Source organism: Pseudopodoces humilis, chromosome 5 (genome assembly GCF_049639895.1).
Source record: "Pseudopodoces humilis isolate 2021_Gansu_Grassland_sample_001 chromosome 5, ASM4963989v1, whole genome shotgun sequence".
In the NCBI taxonomy this organism is placed as follows: domain Eukaryota; kingdom Metazoa; phylum Chordata; class Aves; order Passeriformes; family Paridae; genus Pseudopodoces; species Pseudopodoces humilis.
In genome coordinates, this window is record NC_142204.1 from 5992549 (window position 1) to 6014507 (window position 21959).

General features: G+C 39.7%; 1 protein-coding gene across 12 annotated transcripts in view; it reads left to right on the forward strand.

Annotated features, from left to right (window-relative positions):
- The window catches only part of SOX5 (SRY-box transcription factor 5), a 604370-nt gene that overhangs the window by 541203 nt on the left and 41208 nt on the right, over positions 1-21959 (forward strand). For 11 of the 12 annotated variants that reach the window (XM_014256070.2, XM_014256071.2, XM_088055169.1 and 8 more), the window contains one exon: positions 5632-5778. The exons of the other annotated variant lie outside the window; for it this stretch is intronic. In XM_014256070.2, the coding sequence (XP_014111545.1) occupies positions 5632-5778 (147 nt within the window). The remainder of the gene's footprint in view (positions 1-5631; positions 5779-21959) is intronic. 12 annotated transcript variants of the gene reach the window in all.

Sequence of the window (21959 nt, forward strand, 5' to 3'; positions counted from 1 at the left end):
GAATAGCCAGGATTGGAGTTTTCAAATAAAGTTGGCTGGGTTTTGAGGCCATGGGAGTGAGCAGTGAAGCTTCTCAACATCTGGTGTGTTTTCTCTAGTCCTGAAGGTTTGGGGTGAATTCATCCAGCTTGCTATTTTTTGCTTGGTGAAAAAAGGAAACATGAGTCCAGACAAGGTCCTTTGCCACAGTCTCTGCATACCTCAGCACTGGGAGCAGGGCAGTTTCCTGTAGGAGTTGGCTGTGATAAAGGCAGATGTTAGGTAGAACAGTAATAATTCTCAACTGTGTTCAGAATTCTGTGAAACAAAACAAAATAAATCCCAAAATAAACCAAAAAACTTTTAAGTGCATCTCAGGATCTTGAGCTCTGTTGTTATTATCTGAAATTATCCCAAAGTGAAAGCTAGCAAATTCACCTTGCAAATTGTTCTTTGGGCAAGTTTTTTAAAGGAGCTTACTGTCTTTGTGTTCAAATTTTATCTTTGTTTTCTGAATATCTCCCATTTTATGCAAACAAGGGGCACTTAAAAGACTTTGCTGAAGTTTGAATGTACAAATTAGTCTGTCCCTTTGAAATGTTTGACTACCAGTCTTTGAAGGAAACTCAGACAAAAATAAAATCTGGCATTTCAAATATGTAAATGAAGAACTTTTTTTGTAGAATATCTAGCAAGCATTGCTACCAATCACTAATGAGTGCAGCTTTAATTCTAATTTCTGTAGCTTTTATCTATTTTGCCAGTAGTTTAAAAAACCTGTGTAACAGTAGGATGTATATAAAATGTTTGTTTTCAGTGAATTCTTTTTCTTACTAAAAAAACACCTGAAAAGATTCAAAATTAGGCAAAATGGCAAAATTCTTTTTGCCTTAATCAAAGTTTTCTTTGATTTCTTTTCATGCTTCATGTAAGCATAAATGTTGAGGTAAAGAAAAATGAAATTCATGTATTCTGAGTCTCATTTTATAGCATTTCCCTCCCCCCCACCCCTGATTATGCAAAAAAAAACCAAAACGAGGAATAAGGCCATTCATGTGTATATTTTTAATGATGGGTCTCAGAATGACAAAGAAATTGAAGTGGTAAATCAGTCAACAGTTCAAACACTCAGGCACAGTGGTTAGTAAATTCATCGCTGTGGTATCTTCACTGAAAAACCACTTTATCAGAAACAAATTTATTGCAACAACTGATTCAGTTCCCACTACCACCTGTCTCTCTCTGTGTTTTTTTTATTAACAGCTCTTAATCTCCACTGTTCTCTAATAAAAATATTTTAATAAGAGATAATACTGTAATCCAAATGCCTATAGGTGCTTGAATCAACTATTTCTGCCTGTGTAATTGCTAGCACTTTTTTCAACCCTTTTTAAAATTGCTATTAAATCTCATTCTCATTTTCTGTATTAATAGAACAAGAATTCATTTTTAGTGTACCCTCCAAGCAGTAATGAGCATTGTTAACGTGTAACAACAATGCCCAAGGGGAACGTTCGCAAAGCTGGCCTAACCTTAAGGCTTTGCTGTTGATGTACTACAGAGTCATCAAGCCAAGAGCTCTTAGAACTAGTCCATTTAGAGAGTTCAGCTGAATATTTCTGCTTAATATGTTGGAAGAATTTTAAATGGTTTAGGTGGTGACCTAGGGAGAAAGGGGATTTTCTGTTTAATGCCTAAAGAATAGAGGGGCAGCATTAAAAAAATTAATGGTACCGCCTGCTTATTTTAAAGTGTATCAAATTGTGCTTTTGTTCTGATGATTGTGCTTCCTTACAGATTTTCATAAGAGGTTAATGAGAAAAGATTAACAAAACATGCAGTATTGCACATGGGCAGGGGAGATGAAACATAATCATTTAGTTTTAAACAAACATTAGATGTTACTTTTTAATTGCTTATTCAGAAGCCAAATTTTGCCTTCTTGAAGGAGTATTATGTATCTTTTTAAATCCGGAATATTATCCTTATTTATTATGAATAGCAAAACTAAAACTTCCTAAAGCACTAGTGCTTCCCTGATTGCAACTGCATGCCTCGATCACAATAAAGCAGTCAAGACCCTATAGATAAAAAGGCCAGCGCAGCAAAACGACCTCCTGGAGTGCTAGAATTTGACATTGAGTCTTTAGGTTAGGTGATGGTGCTGGAAATGGCTTAGCCAGGCTCTGTTTGGGGTAAAAATTAAGAGGCTCAAACCCAGTGTATTACAGGAGTGATACAGAATAACATAATTTTCCTTGCACTTTTTGAGGTCTTGGTTCCATTTGATGTGTTGGATATAAGGGTACATTTTAGATGATAGTTGAATATTTCTACAAATTTGAAGCCAGTAGGGAAGTAGGAAGCATGTTCTTTTGTTGGAGTTCAGTTTGTCTGTTAAATGAATACACAAATTATTGTCATTTAGCCATCTTGTTTCACAGCACTTGGTCACACCATTGCCCTTTCCTTGGGTACAAACTAGAGATCGTGTCCTGAAACACCTAAATACGAATAGACAAGTTCAATAATTCAAAAGCTCAAAAATAGGGAAAGTTTAAGAAATGTGCTGTGTGTTGTGTATTTCTTTCCATTTTTTGAAATAGTAGAATGATATAGGAGTAATCTTACTGGTTAAATAGGTTTCAGACCCTTGCAATTTCATAAACACATGCTTTTCCTTTTAGAGCTGGGCTTAGTACTGCTTTTTCTATACAATAGTTGGTTTGTGTTGCAGACAGAGACTTTTAAGAGAGGACTCTAAGAAGGGACCTTTTAGAAAATTTTATTTAATGTTTGCTTTTAATTCTCAAAATAAATCAAATTGAGGTGAGATGTTGAATTTGATAACAGGACAGAAGGTTTTAAAAAGCATGAATGAAGGCTTTATAGATTTTCTTTCATCCCTCCTTCCAGGTTACTCCACACCATACTGTGTGTTTCATTCTCTTCAGGTATGTCTGTCCCTGAAGTAAAAATAAGGCATACATTTGAAATTCTATATATTCCATTTTTTCACCTGAAAATAAGGCTTTCTTCTGGGCTGTTGCATAGAGAAATTAATTCCCAGTGCTTATTTAGTCCTTGCACACATTGTCAGAAAGGTGGCTGATGACAGTAAGGTCAGGAAGAATCGGCTTCTAGCCATTGCTCAAAGACCACTGGAATGTGTAAGATGTGCAGATTATTGGACATCATGTTGTGTATGTATTTCATGTAGTTTAGTTCCTGGACTCAACTGAATCACCTTTGGATACAGATTCATTTGGAAAAGTCTTCCCCCCCAAGAAATTTCTGTGAAGTTCAGTCCTCAGCAGGCACTGTATGGCCCATCAGGAATCTCCAGCTGGATCAGGACTGCCAAGTGTCCAGACTGACTGTTATTTTTACCATGTTATATGTGCACTAGACATTTCCTCTGATATCTAATCTATAGATTAGCAGCAAGCTTTAACCTTTCCTGCCTAATGGCCATTTAACTTCTGTCTTTTTCCCATAGTTGCCTAAATTTGTTTTGCCAGTTTTTCACCAGGGAGCAAAAGAAAAGGAAAAGCTTTCCCTAGATCTGCTCTGTCACGCCCAGAGTCCCATTTGAGCTGTTCCCTAGTCATGTATCCTGTTTCTTTAACAACCATTGCCCCTCTGATATATTAATTCATACATAAAGCTGGCTTGGTTTTCACTGAACTGCCTGCTGTAGTTCTTCCATAGTTCACAGAGACCTTGTTCCTTTCTCCCTAAAGAATTTGGGCTTCTTTAGAAAGAATGAGTGGATATGAGCTTTAACTGATAAATACATGCATTTGAATCTGTGACTTATTTGGGGCTGGACTGTTTTTGATGGTTTTATCTGATTTGCCTCTGGCTTGGACTCGCTGGGGTTAAATGAATAAATAAATTTGAGGAAATAAAAGAGCAGATAAATGAATGGATGATAGGGAAAGAGAGGGAGACTAGGCAGAATGGGATGGTGATGAAGAAGTATGGAAAAATAAGGATCAAGCAGTGATCGAAGTAGGGAAAATAAATAAAAAGGATTCAAAACTGAAAATAATAGGGAAAATAATAACTGAAAAGAATAGAATGAAAAAGAAATAAGAACTTGTCTGATTACACTTAAAAGAGCAGTGGAATACTTTTAAATGTGTGGAAGGGCTAGGACTGTGCACCAGCAAAGGGAAGAGTTTGTGCAGGTAATCATGGGATGATTCACAGGGTTGTCCAAGATTCAGAGCCATTTGGTCAAGGTAAGGGCTTATGTAGTGTGAGCTCATATTAGCAATGTCTCTGCACCTTTTGCACAGACCCTTGTGGAATAATCATGCTCCTCTTTCAGACTTGCTGGTTTGGGTTGGCATTTCTTTGTGCCCTCCAATCTTCCTTCTACTGTCAGCTTATAAAATTAACTGAGAAACAGCAGCAAAACAAGTAAGCACTACCAACATGACTTCTTAGACTTAGTCATATTGAAGCCACCCTGTTTCTTCACATCCAGTTCCATATTTCTGTATGTTATCCTTTGTCATATTGCATCTCAGAAGCTCTGTTAGCACCTGCAGGCAGGGAGTATCTTAGTTCAGTGTTACACATGAACTGCACAGCACTACTTAACACTAGCAGAATCACAGAATTAGGGTGAGTCCTGGAAAAGGGTGCTGGGGCTGAGGTGGGAAAACCCTTGTTAGTACATTCCTGCTCTCTTAGGCTCCTGACTTGGCAATTCCTCCCTGTTCACAAAGCAGGAACAATTGTTACTTCTCTTGCTCACCATGTTTATTTTCCTCCAGGTTTTATTAGGAGGTCAGGGAAGCTTCCAGGTGCTCCCAGTTTGCCTACTTCCTATCTGCTTTTGACCCCTGTCCCTTAAACTCTTACTGTAGTGCTTAACTTTAAACAGATGACTGTGATTATAAATATTCACATGTTAATAATAAAAATATGTATTTAAAGTGCCTTACTGGTGTAGTTTTGAAGAGAAAAACATTTCCATTCTGTGTCTGGATTGGATCTATCACAGAAAGGGTTCTTAGAATTAACTGGGGCTTCTAATAATAAATGGAGAGTACATTACCACTGATATGTTTGTATTTATGTTGACTCTAGTGGTTCCCCACAACCCAGCTGAGAGTGGACTCCTACAGTAATTACTAAATAAAATTTTGACATTCCCCATCCCAGACACCATACAGCCTGGGAAAACTGGGGAAACACAGCAAATAAAATAAAGAAACATGAAATGGTAGCACAGGGACCAAGAGCATATGTGTTTCACAGGAGTTGATGCATATTACTGATGGAAATGCTTTGATGCCTGTGTCATCTCAGGAAAGGAAGGATTGTCCAGTAGCTCAGGCAAACAATGGGGATTAACTTCTGTTCCCTGTTCTGAATCCCTGTACACACAGGGAAGCTGGGACACTTCTCATGGTGACGCCTCTCGTTCATCCCTGGAGGAATGAGTCACAGGAATGAAGATGACAGTTCATTTTCTTGATACATACATGTGCTAAATAAAAAATACCCATTGGAAGGAAAGTAAAACATCTGCCGTAGGAGAAGTTCTGGGAAGATTTTTTATTTCTTGATTATTTCTCTCCTGTATTTCCCCCCCACCCCAATCTTTTCTTTTTTTTTTTTGTTCTGTTTTTCCAGCAGTTGTATGCTGCCCAACTTGCTGCGATGCAAGTGTCTCCGGGAGGCAAGATTCCTGGCATTCCCCAGGGGAACCTTGGTGCTGCCGTGTCCCCTACCAGCATCCACACAGACAAGAGCACAAACAGCCCTCCACCCAAAAGCAAGGTACTGTACCAGGCCTGTGCCTCTCGCTTGCAGGAAGCTTTGCTCCCAGGATGTCTCCCTGAAATGGGGGGATGTTGTTGCAAAAACAACTAGGAAGAATTTAGCTGAGGAATGCAGGGAGAAAGAAGTTCTATTTAGGTGACAGTGAGAGCTTGATAAAAATGTGTCCTTCCTTTTTGTTGGTGCCCTCTAGCATGCTGTCCATGTCCTTTATCACGTCAGGAGAGATTCCTTGAATTGACAGTAGTGTCTTGTTTTTGCCCTAAGAGTAAAGAAGCACAGATTAAAAATAACCAGACAAATAAATAATACCATTGTCAGCTGAGTGAGATACATGTTCAAAGAACGAAAGACATGGCTTGAAATCAGTAGCTGCTGTGTTGATGAATCAAGCTCTAGGTTGTCTCTTCTCTCCCCTTACTGTAGACTTTCTGACTTCCTGTGGCTTTTCCTTGGTTTGGTCTCTTCTCTTAAAGCAAGAAATCACAAAGCTGTGATTGTACTTGATGGTAGATTGTTGGGTTTGGGGTTTTTTCAAAAGTGTTTAGTTACCAAGTTGGTGCATTTTACAAGGGGGGCCTTGTGTGTGGCTGGCAGCTTGTAGATCTACACTTGAAATCTCAGTGTTGATTTTGCTTCTTCTGTGCAGCAGGAGAATTTCTGATGAGATCTAAGGGGCACAGTGTGTATTTTGTGGCAGTTGCAGGATTACAAGGCCTGCCATATCTGCTGATAGCATTGAGCATAACCAATTTCAACTGGCAGCTGTCAAGATCAGCTCTATTCTCTCCTTTGTTTTATTGCTTTTTCATATTTTTAGGTGTTCCAGTGACTTTGGCTTGCAGTTCTGTAGGAGACAAACAGAACTTATTTTGCAAAGTGGGGGAAAAAAATAAACTAATAAAGTGGGCCAAAAGGAAAGGAAGGGGGCTCCAAAAGGCTGTAAAATTGTGCAGAGTAAGTCCTGTGCTGCATGCTGTTTTCAATCTGCTGTGTGCCAGTTGGAGGCTCTGAGAGAGCGCAAGAGAAAGAGAAGGGATAATGCTGAGAAATGATAGAGTGGCTGTGACCTCCAAGCTCAGCCTGGAAATCCAAGACATTGATTTCACTTAGCATTCCTGCTGAGAAATCCGGCAGAGTTCAGTTGTAATAAAAGAACAAGATTCTGTTCTAATGGTAATGGCGTATGACAGACATATCACTTTGTCTGTCCTCAGCACCAGAGAGATGGGAATTGGAGAAAGGTCACCCGACCTGCCTGAGCTGTTGTGCAGGTGCTGTTCTGAGCTTTGAACCCCAGCCTGGAAGCACAATTATTTATAATACTAAATGATAAAGAAACCTTTATCGAGCCTACAGTAATTAGAATAAAGCTTACACAATAGTGCAGTGGCCTGGCTCAGAAAACACATTGGCAAATCCATTACAATGGCAGAAACTGAAGCTTATGTGTTGGAACTAAACACCTTCCTTTGTGTCTGTGTGGACCCTTCTTTGCTTTTTCCAAGCTTGTTTGTGTTCAACAGCTCCAAAAGTTTATTTTCTTTGCTGATGTTTTTTATATGTAATTTTTTTAACTGTCATCAGGCAATATGTCTTGAGTTTCACAGACATTTTTTAAATTTATTTTTTTTAAATCCCCATTAGCAATTTGGTTCCTGAAGTTAGTTTGTGGTGATCTTTCTCGCTCTTACTGTACGTCAGACCTCCACAGATGAATAGTTAATGCCTCAGAATAGCTTTCAATAGATGCTGTTTACTGAATCTCTATTTTCAGCCCACAGTTTACACTGGCACAGCTTTGGTAATACACTCAAGTGTTTGGAGACAAGGAGACAGCCTTACCTGAGAGTGTGTCAAGCTACTGGCAAACATCTAGGTCACTTCTGAAAAGCTGTGGTTTTTTCTTGTCTTGTGTAGTGTTAAAGTTAGTGTGCTGCTCTTTGCAAGGATTCTTCAAAGTCAGCCTCAGCAGCAGATGGAACAACTGTTGGCTCTAGAAATGCTGAGAAGCATCAGGGGGAGTTTGCCAAGGATCATCCTTTAAATCTAGTAAGACTTGAAAACATCCCTGAAACTCCTCTAAGACCTTGGCAACTCCTGTTTTGGCAAGGCTTTTATCAGTGGCCCTCACCAGTGTTTGAACACTGTGCTGGACAGACTACCCTGGCATCTCCTGTCATCTTGCTCGCCTTTCAGCAGATGTGACCTGGAATAGTCAAATTCACTTCCAAGGGTTCTGTACTGTAACTTTTAGGAAGCCATGAAGTAGAGATGCCATTATGCTGTGCTGCACACATTCTGTCAAGTTTTGGTTAGGAAACTGAGCTGGTGTCGTACATTCTTCCAAGAAGAAACCCATGCCAGAAAAACTGATTTAAGAAACAGAGCTAGTGGAGCCTGTCCAAAAGAAAAATGCGTGTGTCTTGCGGAAATGGATTTTAACACAGCTTCTTCTTGAGCAGTTTTAAAAACAGCCGGTATGCTAATCATACCATTCAAATTTACCAAGGCCTCCTCCACAACCCTTTTGAAAGGCAACTATCTTTGAAGTTTGCCAAATTGTGCTGGATTTCCAAAGTCTGTCTTAAGCACATTTTGCCTTTGATCATGTAAATGCTTGCATGCTGCCCTGTTGGGTGTTCAAGGTGGTTGCAGGCTCCCAAGTAGGAGGAGAGAGCAGGCAGAGGTGCAGATAAGGACCAGGCGGAATAACTTCCTAGCCCATCTTGTGATTCACTGCAAGCCTCTTGCTTGTACAGGGCCATGCACAAGATAAAATAAAGCAATGTAGTAGACACTATGTTTATCTGAGCTGTGACCTTTACCATGCTACCAGGACTCTCACCTGATAGCTCCAGTCTTCACTGGCTTCAGATCAGGTGCTTTATACCCTTGCATAAAGACAACAACTTCACCCTCACTTGTAAATGGTCAGGGCCCTGTGCATTCCTGCCTTTGTTTCTTGCTTTTTATGTGGCATGGATAAATATAGCATCTAGTGCCTGCATGCTGCAATGTTCTAGCCCTTTCCATGTAACCTTTCAAGCACAGTAATTCTGGAGTGAATTTTCAATGTAGCTTGTAAATGTAGCTAAACGATTCCCCATATTTAATGGAGCACAGTGTATTGTCTGTAGCATCTGCTGTAAAACAGGAGCAATTCAGTGTGAAATGTGACAGGAGAGAATTCCTGGGCACTTTTCTTTTAACCTTGTTGTGACCTCAGCCCTAACCCTACTCACAGTTGTGTCTCCATCAATGACAGGAGCACACATATTGTCCAAATCAATTTTTTTTTTTGTTGTTCTATTCAAATACTTCTGGCAGTGATGCTCAGCAGTAGCACCTGGGAGTTGTGACAAGGAAAGGAAATGTGTTTCAGACAAGCCAGAAACAGCACTAAGCAGCTGGATATACACAATCAGTTTCTCCTCAGCTACGATATTCAAATACTGATCTGAATCTTTAACTGAAGAGGGTGCTTTAGTTTCACATTATCTCATCACCGAAGTGAACACTTCTGATGGAATTTTCTTCATGTCACCTATAGGCAGCAATTAAATGGCCTTTGAAAGTTTAATGCTTGTACAGATTGGCTTTAAGGTGGCTGGAGTCTCTCCAGAAGAACCTCTTCTGTTTTTGAGGAGTATCTGCTGATGGTGCTACAGTTGTTGTCAGGTGCACCAGCTGTATCTTGCATCCTGGTTATAGTATGTGAAGGATAGAAAGGGAGCAGGGTGTGCTTGCTCCACTCTCATCCAGGGAAAGTCAGGGAACTACAGAGTCACTGTTGACTTTCTTACCAAGTCCATGTGAGACCAGGGTAAAAATAAAGAATAAGAGCCTTTGGAAATGGACATTTTAATTCAGACACACCATAGGCTATGTTACTAGGAGAAATAAGTAAACTATGGGGAGCTGGTTGTAGATTTCCCTGTCCCAGTCAAAACTGATGATGGCACTACCTAGTTTTAGTAGGAAAGCTTTCTTCACTCCAGATAAAAATATATTGGAAAAAAGAAAAGGAAGACATCTGAAGGAAAGAAGAAAGAAAAAGGCCCTAGAACAGTAAAAAGACCCATAAAACTCATCTGTGTGATATTTCTGATTCTACTTCCGGCAAATTGTTGACTTGAACTTCATTTTCAATGACTACCCTAAGCAGCCCTCTTCGGTAGGGTGCATTTGTCTCCCTTTGTCTCATCTCCCCCTTTCATATGATGGTGCAGAATGAGGAGTTTTATCCTGGGGAGAATTGGGGAAAACATTAGTCCCCATTATGTGCACAGCTGCATCAACTCACTTGCCACATCACTCTGACTGTGGCAGAAGCCTGGCTGAAAAGTGGACATACAGATTTCCTTGCACCCTAAGAGCTGCTATTTTTGACCATGTTAATGGAAAGCATCTAATTTAAATTAAAATAATGAAATGGCTGTGTACAGGTGATCAAAGGGCATGATTGTGTTGGATGGGGACAAATTCTTATCCCTGAAGAGCAGAGAAGAGGAACCTATGTGAAACTAAGCCATGGCACAAGTCAGGCCCTGTGTATGAATGGCAGTCCTTGTCCTGTTTGTTGGTTGGAGAGCTCAGCAGCTGCTGAATTCCTGTCCAAGCAACAGGGAAATGAAGGCATCCTCATTTTCATTAGAGTACTGAGGTATTTTAGAATGAAGAACAGCAGTTCTCATTAAAGTGATTTAAGGCACAGTATCCCTGATAAAACACTGGGGCTATATTTACAGAAGCTTTATCTCCAACATTTGCAAGCTCTTCTATTTTTGAGAGTTTCCAGGCTGGACACAATTCTTTATATGCCACTGATTTAAAAAAAAATCCTTGCTAAATTAATCTATTAATCTTTTCAGCATCAGAGTAACAATTAGCAGTAGAATATTACACATCAGTACATCCAAAACATTTTTCAGTGATTGCATTTCCCAATCCCCTTGCCAGAGCATCAAACAGGTCAGAAATAGCTATAGGATAATCAAGGAAAAGTTTACAGTACAGATGCAGTGATGAGTAGGGAGCTGTAAATACCCTCATCTGTGCTATACTCTTTCTTCAGTCTCCCTGTCCATTCTTTAAGTTAATAATCTCTTTACCTGGGAGCCTTTGTCATTTGCTGCCCGTGCTTTTGATCCTGAATAGTAAAATGTGGAGTTGGTGACAGAATCTTTGAAGTTGTCTTCCTCTCCCTTGCTCTTCTTCCTATATATCACATGCAGGCATATAAACAATGACTTTTTAAACCATTTGCTGGAGCACAGTGAAATGATGAGTATTAATGGAACTTTATAAGGTGCTTTTCTAAAATAGTGAATGTGTTCCAAACAATAAAAGCAATGTTAATGGCAGTATTTAAGCAGCAGCAGTGGGGACTTGCACAGCATTCTGCCTGCCTGATACCCCTCCTTACTTTCCTAAAAATAAATTAGATATGTGGAGGGGCTCCTAGGATGCTTGTTCAGATTAGCTCTCCACAGCTCTTCTTTCCTGATACCATGTCTCTCTGGCACGAGCATGTCTCGCAAGCAGAGTTGCCAGGCAATTAACCCTTGTCAGGCTCAGATGGCAGTTTTTGTAGTGAAAACGCAGAAGAAAATATAACAAAAAGGGGAAAAAATCCCTCCAAAATCTCTGATCAAAAAACAAAAGTGCAATACACAAATCAAGCAAGGCTGCTTTATTCCTGAGAGAATGATCCTCAGAAATCAGACAGGGAACAGCAGAGTTGTAAAGCAAAGCAGTAAAAAACAAGCACCATGTCCTTACTAGTTCACTGCTGTTCTTTGCTGTTAATGCCTTCTAAACCTTATATAAATAAATAAAATTGGTGGGGTGGGCAGCAGGTAGTAGTTCTCATTATTTCTGTTTCAATGACCCACATCACTGGCTTCATTCTGATCGCCAAGGTATTCCAGCAGGCACTGTGACTTTCAGGAGGCTGTTTCCAGAATCCCTCAGTGTTCAGGAGTGCTGGGATCTGGCATTTGGTTTCTGCTCAGTGTCTTACCCTGTTACTTAGAAATACCTGAGCATTAACTTCTCAAAAGCTTTTTGACAGAACTGCCCTTCTTCTGTCACTTGGAACGAAGAGCTTGAATGAGAAAGAGCAAGAAGAGATGGGATTAGTCCCAAATAAGAAAACAGTGTCACAAAGTCAAGGGTTTTTTAATGCTACTGAGAGAGCTGTTGAGCTGATCGTGCCAGTTGTCCACAAAGTCCTAAAAATAGCAGTAAAAGGGCTTTAGGAGAGCGTGCAATCTGGAGCTGCATAATGCAACAGAGAAAAAAAATTGATTTTTCTGGTTGCAGTGGGTTTTGCTGATACTCCTTGCGTTTGGATGGCCTTGGTCTGTGAGGAGAGTTAAAAAATATTACAGAGAAGGTCTTTATGCTGAAGAAAGGGAACCAGCCATGAGGAGAAATACATGAAGTTCATTCTTCACTGGGGGCTGCTGAGTGTAGCAGCACTGAAAAGATGAGGGACCAATATTAGCTCTGAGTTAAATATAGATAACAAACCAGGAGGTTATGCCAATACCAGATTAATGTATAGTTTCCTTCAGAATATGGAATTCTTAATAAAAGTCATCCTTTATTCCAGAGATTTGTTTTTTAGACTCTGGGCTGTTAAGAGTCTCTAAATCAAGAGATGTGTTTATTCCAGGAGCACAGGCTTGTGCAAGTGACAGTAGTGTAGCAATGTACCTATCTCATGGATTAGGAGAGAGCTTGAAATGGAGCAGAAAAGTCTCACTCTCCCAGATACTTCTAGAAAGGAACCAGGTGCTTCACATCAGGAATTAAATCTTCTGTTTTGCAGCTTCAGATTAAGTGTTTGAGTATTTAGTTGTGTGTATTAATGGTCAAAAAAAAGTACAGAGGCTGTGTTGACAGGCCTGTGTAGTGGACAGCAGTGTAGCCACCTTTTAGAAAACATAGAATTCCTTTTCAACATAGAAAAGTGAATTTCTGAGGTGATCAAATAAAGTTCTAGTGTGATCAGTCTGACAGCTTCCAGAAACTGCTTGTTTTGTCTGCAGAAGGGTGGTTTGTATCCACTCTACATGCTAGATTTGAAATTAGCTCCTCTTGACATGTTCTGACAGAATGCAATTCAAACTAAGCAGCAAAGAAATACATTTTTCCAGTAAGTATTCCTATACCCGCAGCTGAATGATAATCATGTAACAAGGGAGCTCCAAAAATATTTTAATCTGAAACATTTTAATCTCTAATCCCTGGTATCTGTGGATAGCTGAAGAGAAGCAAAATTTAGCAGCAGAGTGTAAAAATCTTGTTTTATTTTCAAATTCAACAAGACAGTTTCTTTTTAGATTAGTATTAACTTTAGATTTATATGAAATGCTTGGCAACTATTTCTCTCAGGTTTCTCAGAACTACACATTTGTTGTACAGAATGCAGGTTGTTCAGTGTAAAATGCGCTGTTGCAAAAGAGGGATTTAGAGACATTATGTGGAAAGCATCACTTTAGAGTACACATATTTTTCAAAGCAGTATGGCTACGTGTTGTGATTTTATAATGTAGCCTCCTTAAGGTCCAAGGTCCTGAAGTGTTGTGAGTATGTAAGAATCTCATTTAAACAAAAATCTTCATGTTGTCATGCCTGAAACTTAGAGATTGGTATAAATGTATCTCAAAGGCTTAGAAAGCAGCTAAGAAAATAAATCTATGAGTTACTTTTTTATTAAAGTGGGATTAATCTTTAGTCTCAAATCTTAGAAGATTTCATGTTGAAAATTCTGCTAAGGCATAAATAGTTCACAGCAAAATTAGACTTTTTACTGTAGAATCTCCCAGTAAAATTGCTCCAGTGGAATCCAGAGAGAACATTTGGGAGTATCCAAAGAACATCTGAGGCAGACAAACTGATGTGACAGGATCTAACATATGAAACTGGTTTAAAATTTCAGTCTCAATCATGTGTCTTTATCCATTAATGCTGTCAGACTGTGAGTTCAAATGTGTACGTTTTGTGCTAATGAATGAGTTTAGTTTCTGGTTGTTTCATTTCAAGTTGCTACATTTTTCCTTGCTGCTTTTAAAGAAAAGATAAGCTATTGTCAGGACTGGTAAAAATAAAAAATATTAGGAAAAAAGTGTTTGATAAAACATTTCTGAGTATCTTGATGCATGGAGGGCATGGAGGGGAAAACCATGTCTCTAATGGGAACAGTGCAGAGAAAGTTTTTCAATTTAGAATCACGATGTTACAGAAGTATTTTAACTTTTTTAGTTACTTTCATAAGTCACAAAGAAGTTCCTTCAGCTTTGATAGTGGCTGTGCCAGCACCTGCTTGTGGGTTGGAAGCAAGGGGCCCGTGTGTGTCTGTGGAGATGAAGCACAGGGGTTTGTCACAGCTGATGTGCCGGGCAGTGACATCTCACGTCATGGATCAGCCACATTGTGTTATGTGACTTGCAGCTAACACAGCACAGCAGGAGCTGCACGGTGACAAACACAACCCAACGTGACATATCCATGGGAAAATTGGCACAGAAAAGCTTTCTGAAGTTGAGTTTCCGGGGTGAATTTATTCGTCTCCAGAATGCTCCAGAGAAAGCCGTGAAGCAGTGTACCATAAAAGGCAGTAACACCGTGACGTGATTAGCAAAGTCACTTTAATTCAGTGTACAATTAGGAAGAAAACATACGTATGTAGCAATTCTGGAGAGTGTTTTTGTTGTGTGGGTTCTTGTGAATTTCTTTCTTTCGAAAGGTAGCTCTCTCAGGGGGAGCAGTCATTCCAGGTCACTGATTATTTTTATCTTTAGCCATGCTAAGAGCTGTATACACTTCAGGTTACAGATGTAAGTTAATGTATATTGAATTTAGCTTGTTGGTTGCCTCAGTCAATCTTGAGCTCTGCTAATCTAAACTCTTGGGGTTCTTTCTGCTTTGCTTGCAGATCAGAACGACCCCCTTTTGTGCTTTTTTCCCAATATTCTTATTCTTCTCTAAAATTATCTTCTTTTCTGGGTACTCTCCTAGTTTCAAATGTTCACAGAAAATAGTCTGTAAGTAAACTCTGAAATTAATTAATCTCTATTTGCTTATTATTTTTCATAAATGAGTGGATAGCCTGTACTTCCAAGATTTTCTATAAAGGCACAGATGAAATTTGAGATCAGGAAAATTCAGCACATACAGACCTTGTGCACACTCAGACTAATGTTGAAGTTGAAAACAATCTCACATTTGGACAACTGTCAGCAGTTTCACCAGCACAACACCTGAAATTCCAAATGGATGTGGTATGTCCTGCTACTGCTTTTCCTGTGCTGTTGTTCCTCACCCTCAAATGATTCTGGTTCCATGCTGGGTGGAAGGATTCCCGTGATGGTATCTTTGAGACTCTGGGCCCAAGCAGAGCAAAATAATGCTATATGAATACATGTTATTACTGGTGAAGAGATAAAATTATCTTATGCTTACCAAGTGTCCCAGTGTCTTGTCTTGATGATAATTAACTGGTGACATACACATTGAGTCAGTGCTCTAGGATTTGTGCCCAGAATAAGTCACAGAAACATAGCAGCTCTAGTACAGGAGACAAGGGTGAAGGGGGATATTTTTTCCTTTTTTTTTTTTTTTTCTTCTGGATAAGATATAAAAACTGCCCAGAGCTGGCCCTGTTCAGAAAAAGCAAATCAGTCTCTTGGAATTCTCTTTTTTTAAGATGTCAACTTCCCTCCCGTACACTTCTGTGAAGACAAAGAATGCCTTAGCATCTGTATTGAAGTCATCATTAAAATAAAAGGAGATCTGTAGACATCAGCTATAAATCATCAAGAAATAGCTTGTGGGTAACCTTTGACACAGTTGAACCTACTTGAAATGAGCTAGAGCTGGATTCACTGCCTTCAGTGAAGCCGGTAGGTGGACTAGAGGTCTCTTCTCCCTCTCTGTCTCTCTTTCCATCTCTTACAGTGTCAGCTTCTGGGAGGTAAAAGTGTTCTGGCTGAGTGATGGAAATGCATTTGGAAGTGTTCTTAAATAGACATTTGTTTTGTATCTGAAAAGAATAGTTTGGTCTTAATAGTGTGGTACTGGGGGATTTTAAAGGTATTTTGTGAGGCAGTTGTCTTCTTTCAGAATTACAAAAACTATTTTAACCAATTGTTTGGGCTTGAGGAACAGCATGGAGTAGCTATTGTGTGTGGATGTATGCATGTTCTCCAGAATTAACAGGGAAATGTCAGATAAAAATCTGCCTAATTTTGCATAATGGAATTTTAGCATTCCTGTGATCTGACTTCAAATTCCTGCTGAGTTTCTACAGTGTAACAAAAATACTAGTTTGCAGTTGTTAATTTTAATTTCTAAGATGCAAGGTTTTAAAAGGAGCTGAAAGTATTCAGCGTCTCATGGGGACAAACTATGAGTCTTACTAATTAATCCAGCAATTAGTGGTTCATTGTGCCTGCCAGCAATTTGGCCCCAATACTGGTCCTGATGGTGATTTCATTTCTGCTGGTGTGAATCAGGAATAGGATCTGAAGTCTGTGCACCAAGGGGGGCTGAATACTTCTTCAGCACTCTTTTGCTTGTATTCTGCATTCAGCAGCAAATAACAATAAACATAGGTAGAGTCAATATGGATAGATAGAGATAAATATATAACATCAATAGTAGTTGCTAAACTTAAAGATTTGCAAATGGTGGTGTTCCCATGCAGTTTCATAAACATGACTGATGTATGCCCAGTTTGCATAGAATCTGCCCTTTTCATAGGTGAAAGGTTGCATTGTCTCCAGTTTTGTGAGAGAATTGATACAAAGAATTGATATCCTTTGCTTTCTGCAGCCATGTGCTCTTGTGCAAAACACTAGAATTTATATTTGGTGATATTTTATCATGACTTCACGAAGATGTTTGTGACCATGTACAGAAGGTTGGATAAGGAGTGACTCACTCAAATTCACCAAGAAAGTTTTTTGTAAAGTCTGGAACTGAACCTGAGTCTCTTTGGGATGACCTAAGGAATCAGCAGTTAAAAAAAGGCATGACTGCAACAATTCCCAACCATTCCCAACAGATGTTCTCTCAAGTAGTTGACCCCACACATAGCAGCATGGATGGGGCATAAATATTAAAGAAATTATTCTATGAGTGCAGTATTTACTGAAGGAGTATGTGTTGGCTTTGAACATTCCCTACAGTACCTCAAACTTCCTCAATTTTCTGCAGCTGCTGGTTAGATTTCATCTTGCTGCTAAAAGGAGGTGAAACATAAAGATATCCAGCAAGACCAAGCTGTAAAATCATTTTGATTTTAGTGATCTGGGATGTTGTTAATAGCATGCAAGCATTAAAGACAGATGAGCTTTGTGTTGATAGTTTTCCTTTGAAAAGCTATTAGTTGGAAAAACAAATTGTCAAGCAGTTCATATCTACAGTTGCAAAATGTATTTTGACATTTTTGTTGCAGCTGTGTGTATCTATAAATAAATACAGTGTGTATTATCTTTGCACTACATATTCCTAGGGCTGTACTTAGTGCCTCTCTTAGTGAAAAATCTACCTGGGTTACATAGAGATATCCAAAGTCAGAGAAAGCACAGGTGTTTATTGAAAAGGAATTTCTTAGCCCCCTACCAGTTGTCCAAGCTGTTTGAAATCTCTTTTCTTTCAAGGTCTTTGGACTTTCTTCTTCTAAAGTTTTCAACAGCTGGGTTGTTTTTTGGTTTGGGTTGTTGGGTTGTTTTTTTTTAATTATTATTTGTTTGTTTTTGTTTTTGTTGTTTTTTTCTTTTGGGGTAGGGGGGGGACGGTGGTGGTAGTGGTTTTATTTTGTCTTTTTTCCCCCCTGAATTCCCTGCAACTATGAGCATCTTTGCCTCTTCTGTCTGACCACAGCAGGATGAGGGGTGTGTTGCTAATTTGTTTTGATATGGTTTGCTTTGGTCTGTATTCTTTTTGAAATTAATTCCTTTTGCAGGTGTGGGGTTAGAGGTGGTGGTGTGCTCCCAGCAAAGGTGTCATCCACCACAGAGAGGAGGTGGGAGGCTTTGATCAGTGTGGCTTTTGTTTTCTCGTTCATTTAAAATGTACCAGTTTGTAATGCTGTTTGGCTTTGCAGGTCCTTGTTTTATTTCCTTCCAAGTCTTTCCCCATCCTTTCAGGTTTGGGTGTTTTTATTGCTGTTCATTCTGCGTAACATTTACTGGGGGATGATTCATTGGAAGGCAGTGACTCGAGGTTCAGTTTAGGCAGCAACAAAATCCGTTTTGTCTATTTGTCTATTTCCATTTTTTAAACAGCCTTGTTATAGGTGGAAGAGGGCATTAATACAGATAAACTCCACACGTTCAGCCTTCTGGGCATTATTGGACAGAATTACACAGAAAGGATTTTTAAAAAAGCAACAAAATTAACTGGGGCACAGGCCACTACAGTTTCTACCCAGCACAACTTCAGGAACACATCACCACAGATCAAACTGTCTGACCTCTGTCTACGTTCTTTGCAACTTCTTTTGAAGCAGCTGGACATTGTAGGAGGGTCAGGACAGTATCAAAGAAGCTCCCAAACACTGCTCTGAAGAAAAGTGGCTCTGTTCTTCTTAATGACCCAGCTGTTTACTGTATGAGATTAGGCAAATAATTTAGCCGCCTTGTGCCTTATTCTTCCCAGTTGTAAAATAAGGCAAAAGCTGTCAGAGTAATTATGAGCTCTAATTAATTAATAATTCCTATGGCATGCTGGAGAAGTGTTTTTTTCCCGCTTCTTTTACTGTCCTGGTTGCCATGTATTTCAGTGGGGACAGCTTGGGAGAAGCAGTCTTCATAGGAAGAATCCTTTCCCTTCCTTTTTCCCACAATTTTATGATCCTCTCTAATGTTTTTTACCACATGTGATGTGATTTTCATGGTTAAAATTGTGAAAGATCAGTTGTCATCTTCCCCTGCAGATTTGCAGTGGCTGCATCAGTCCCTTCTGACCTGTGCCTAAATCACTCCTCCTGTTTAGCCTCTGACTTGAGCCTCTGACCTAAGTACTTCATTAATAACATGACACCAAATAAACAGGTGAAGGAAGTAGTGATGTGAGAAATTCAGCTGAACAACTTAGATGCAAAAAGCTAACATCAGGACCCAAGTTTGGCATGAAGTACAGACAAGGAGAATCCCAAGTGAGTAGTCGTTTTGCGCTGGCTCGTGTTTTGTCTTTACTCAACGTGGTCCCTTCGCATTTCAGGACCAACCTGGCAAGATGTGCTCAGAGGCAGCTTCACTGAGGCTTTTTTGTATATGAGGCTGCTGAGTTAAATTTTCACTCACTTAGAGGTGCAGAATGGGAAGGAGGTTTTTCATTATGAGGTGCAAGTAAATGCTAAAAGCTCTTTGTTCCTGTAGTTTATTTTCATGCTGTACTGAAAAATCCTCTTTCTGGGTTCTCCCAGCAATGTGGTGAGCAACTCTCACTTCTGCTAGTTCCAGTCAAACAGAAGAGCAAATGCCCAGTTAGAAGAATAATGGTAATAGGACTAAGTAATTTACTTCTGTGTGGATGAAAATGAATGCTTGAAGTTTGGATCTGGATTGGGATAAGCATCCATAAGTCATCAGGTTTCCCTAGAGGTTGGTATGACTGAAAAGTCATGATCAAGGAAAATTAGCCTAGAAATCTCATACTGGCTGCTTTCCTCAAACACATTGTGCTATTTGTCTGTGGAGATTACTAGCAGAGTTCACAAGGATGGTTGGGCATTTTGAAAGTCTGAAGCCAGCCAGAAACTGGAAGCGTGGTTTGGAGGACGTGTCTCTGAAGATTTGTGAAACTAAACAAATGAATTTTGGGTAAACATGTACCAGTCTGTTCATTCTGCTAAGCTGCATGTCCTGGTGTATTCTGTTGGCCAAGCAGCCTGCCTTGTGCTCCATGAGACCCCAAAGGAAAAGGTCCAAGTGCATTTTTTCCTGAAGACCTTTAAAGAGTTGCTTCTGTGTGCAGAGGTCTGAGCAGATGCTACACAAAAGGAAGGCCTTTACCCCAGGTCGTCATTGGATATGGATTGTGAAGAGCAGCTCCATAGTTCTCTCCCTAGACACTGCTTTAATGCTGCCCTGCAACTGAAACATCCCACTCTTCCATGTCTGAGACAGCAGGAGGGCTAAAATGATCCTATAATTTTGTATTTCCTCCTCTATTATTTCAGCATCTGTATTCCATGGCTTATAGCAGAGGTACTATGGAATAAGTGCTGTGTGTCACATACATAGGTTGTGGGGTGAGGGGGAAGGAATCTCTGAGGGCCTGCCATGTTCATAAACAGGTCATTTTGCATGCTCCTCTTCTGTTCTTCCTCTGTCTGTTTGGGAATTCTGCATACAAATTTGGGAAACAACACTGCTCAATACAATGTGAAAACCACCCAGCAAGCTCTCTGGTTTTTACTGTGACAACATACAGACCAGACAAAATCAAAGCTTGGGGTTTTCAGGGCAGCAAATTAGTCTTTATGATGGCTGACTTCTTTCCTGGCAACTATACTTCCTGTAAAAAAAAGGGAAAGAGGAGAACATTAGGGATCTCTCTGAGAGGAAGAAGTCCCCAGAAAATACCCTGAGAGTCCCTAGTGTTGCAAAAGAAGACTGGGGGAGAAGTCCTTTCTGCCCAGGTGCTGCAAAGCAGATTCACTTGCTGTGTTCCTGCACCACTTTTTTCCATGAAGAAGAATGGAGAAAACAATCCTCCCAGTGTGTAAATCAGACTTTGGGAGTAATTTATTCATTGAGTAGTTCCCTATAAGCAGACTTAACAAAAAGAGTATTTGTCACAAGTATAAGGCAGTTCAGTTTCCCCCTTTGTTTTGAGTCCCATGAAGAAGAGTATTTGGGCAGTATCAGTAAAGTCCTAACTTTGGTTGGATAACATGCCCTGAGTCCAGAAAGTACCTGTCTTCTGAAATTCATTCAGGAAAAGAATATTCAGCCAAGCAACACTGTTTAAAAAAAACAAAAAAACAAAAAAAAAAAAACCCAAAACCAAACCAGAACAAAACAAACCCACAAAAAAAAAAACCCCACCCAAAAACAAACAAACAAAACAAAACAAAAAAAAAAAAAAAGAAAGCTGCTCTGGGTATAGAAAAAAAAGAGATTTTTTGAGATTCTGTGATGGTGCAGAGATTTTTCTGCACCATCAGAAGGAAAGAATGCCATTGTTCCTCATACCTGCCCTCATCCTTGTTTTTAGTGCCTTTTTCTGTCTAACCAGAGTCTACTCATGCCTTCTACTTTTGGTGCTGAAACTTGTGGGCAGAAATACGATAAAATGACTTTTCTGAACCTGAAGAATAATTCTGTTGTGTTTGTTACCGTATCATAACCAAGATACCTGTTTTTATGTCTCGTATATGTTTTTCTACATAGTTAGAGAAATTTCCACCTTTGCAGGAAGGGACACATTATTCTTAATCAAAACTTGAGAATGTGGCAGGAGGAGGTACAGCTGCAGATGAGCATTATCTAATTCACCCATCCTGTCATGTGAACATCCCTGCTTAATTTAATACAATTATTTCATCAGTGAGGATAATATCAGCAGCATGATTCATTTATACGACATGTTACACAACTGCCTTTACCTCTTGGCTTCTTATTATCGCTACAGATAGTTTCACCATGCATGGCTTCAGAAGAAGGGGAGGGGATGCCACTGTCTTTGTATGGGTGTGTGGACAGCTGTAGTCTCGAGGGACACTGGTTCCAGAGAAAATCCAGAGGATTTTCTTTGCATCTCTGCTCCTGCACCTCGGTTTCTTACGTATTTTGGTTAGACGTTTTTGGATAAGCGGGAGTCTGGATAAGCCACTGAGTGGCTGCATTGTTCAGTGGGAAACAATGCCATCATTGTCTTCTGCCCCAGACATAGTAAGTGCTCCATATTTTGCATTTCTATTGAAATTAAGATCTCCAGGAAACACAACCAGGGTGAGGGAATGAGGTTTTGTTTCTGTTGAGGTGGCAGAGGCAATCTTGTAGAAACTCCCCCCTTCCCTGGCTTCTTATTTCTAACTCATTTGGCTGTAATTTGTACTGTCAAGGTCATTTAAATAGGCAGCAAGATGTGGTGAATGTGTTCCCAGAGGTCATGAAAAGCCTCTTTAGTAGAGCAGGCTGGGCTGTGCTTAAGCC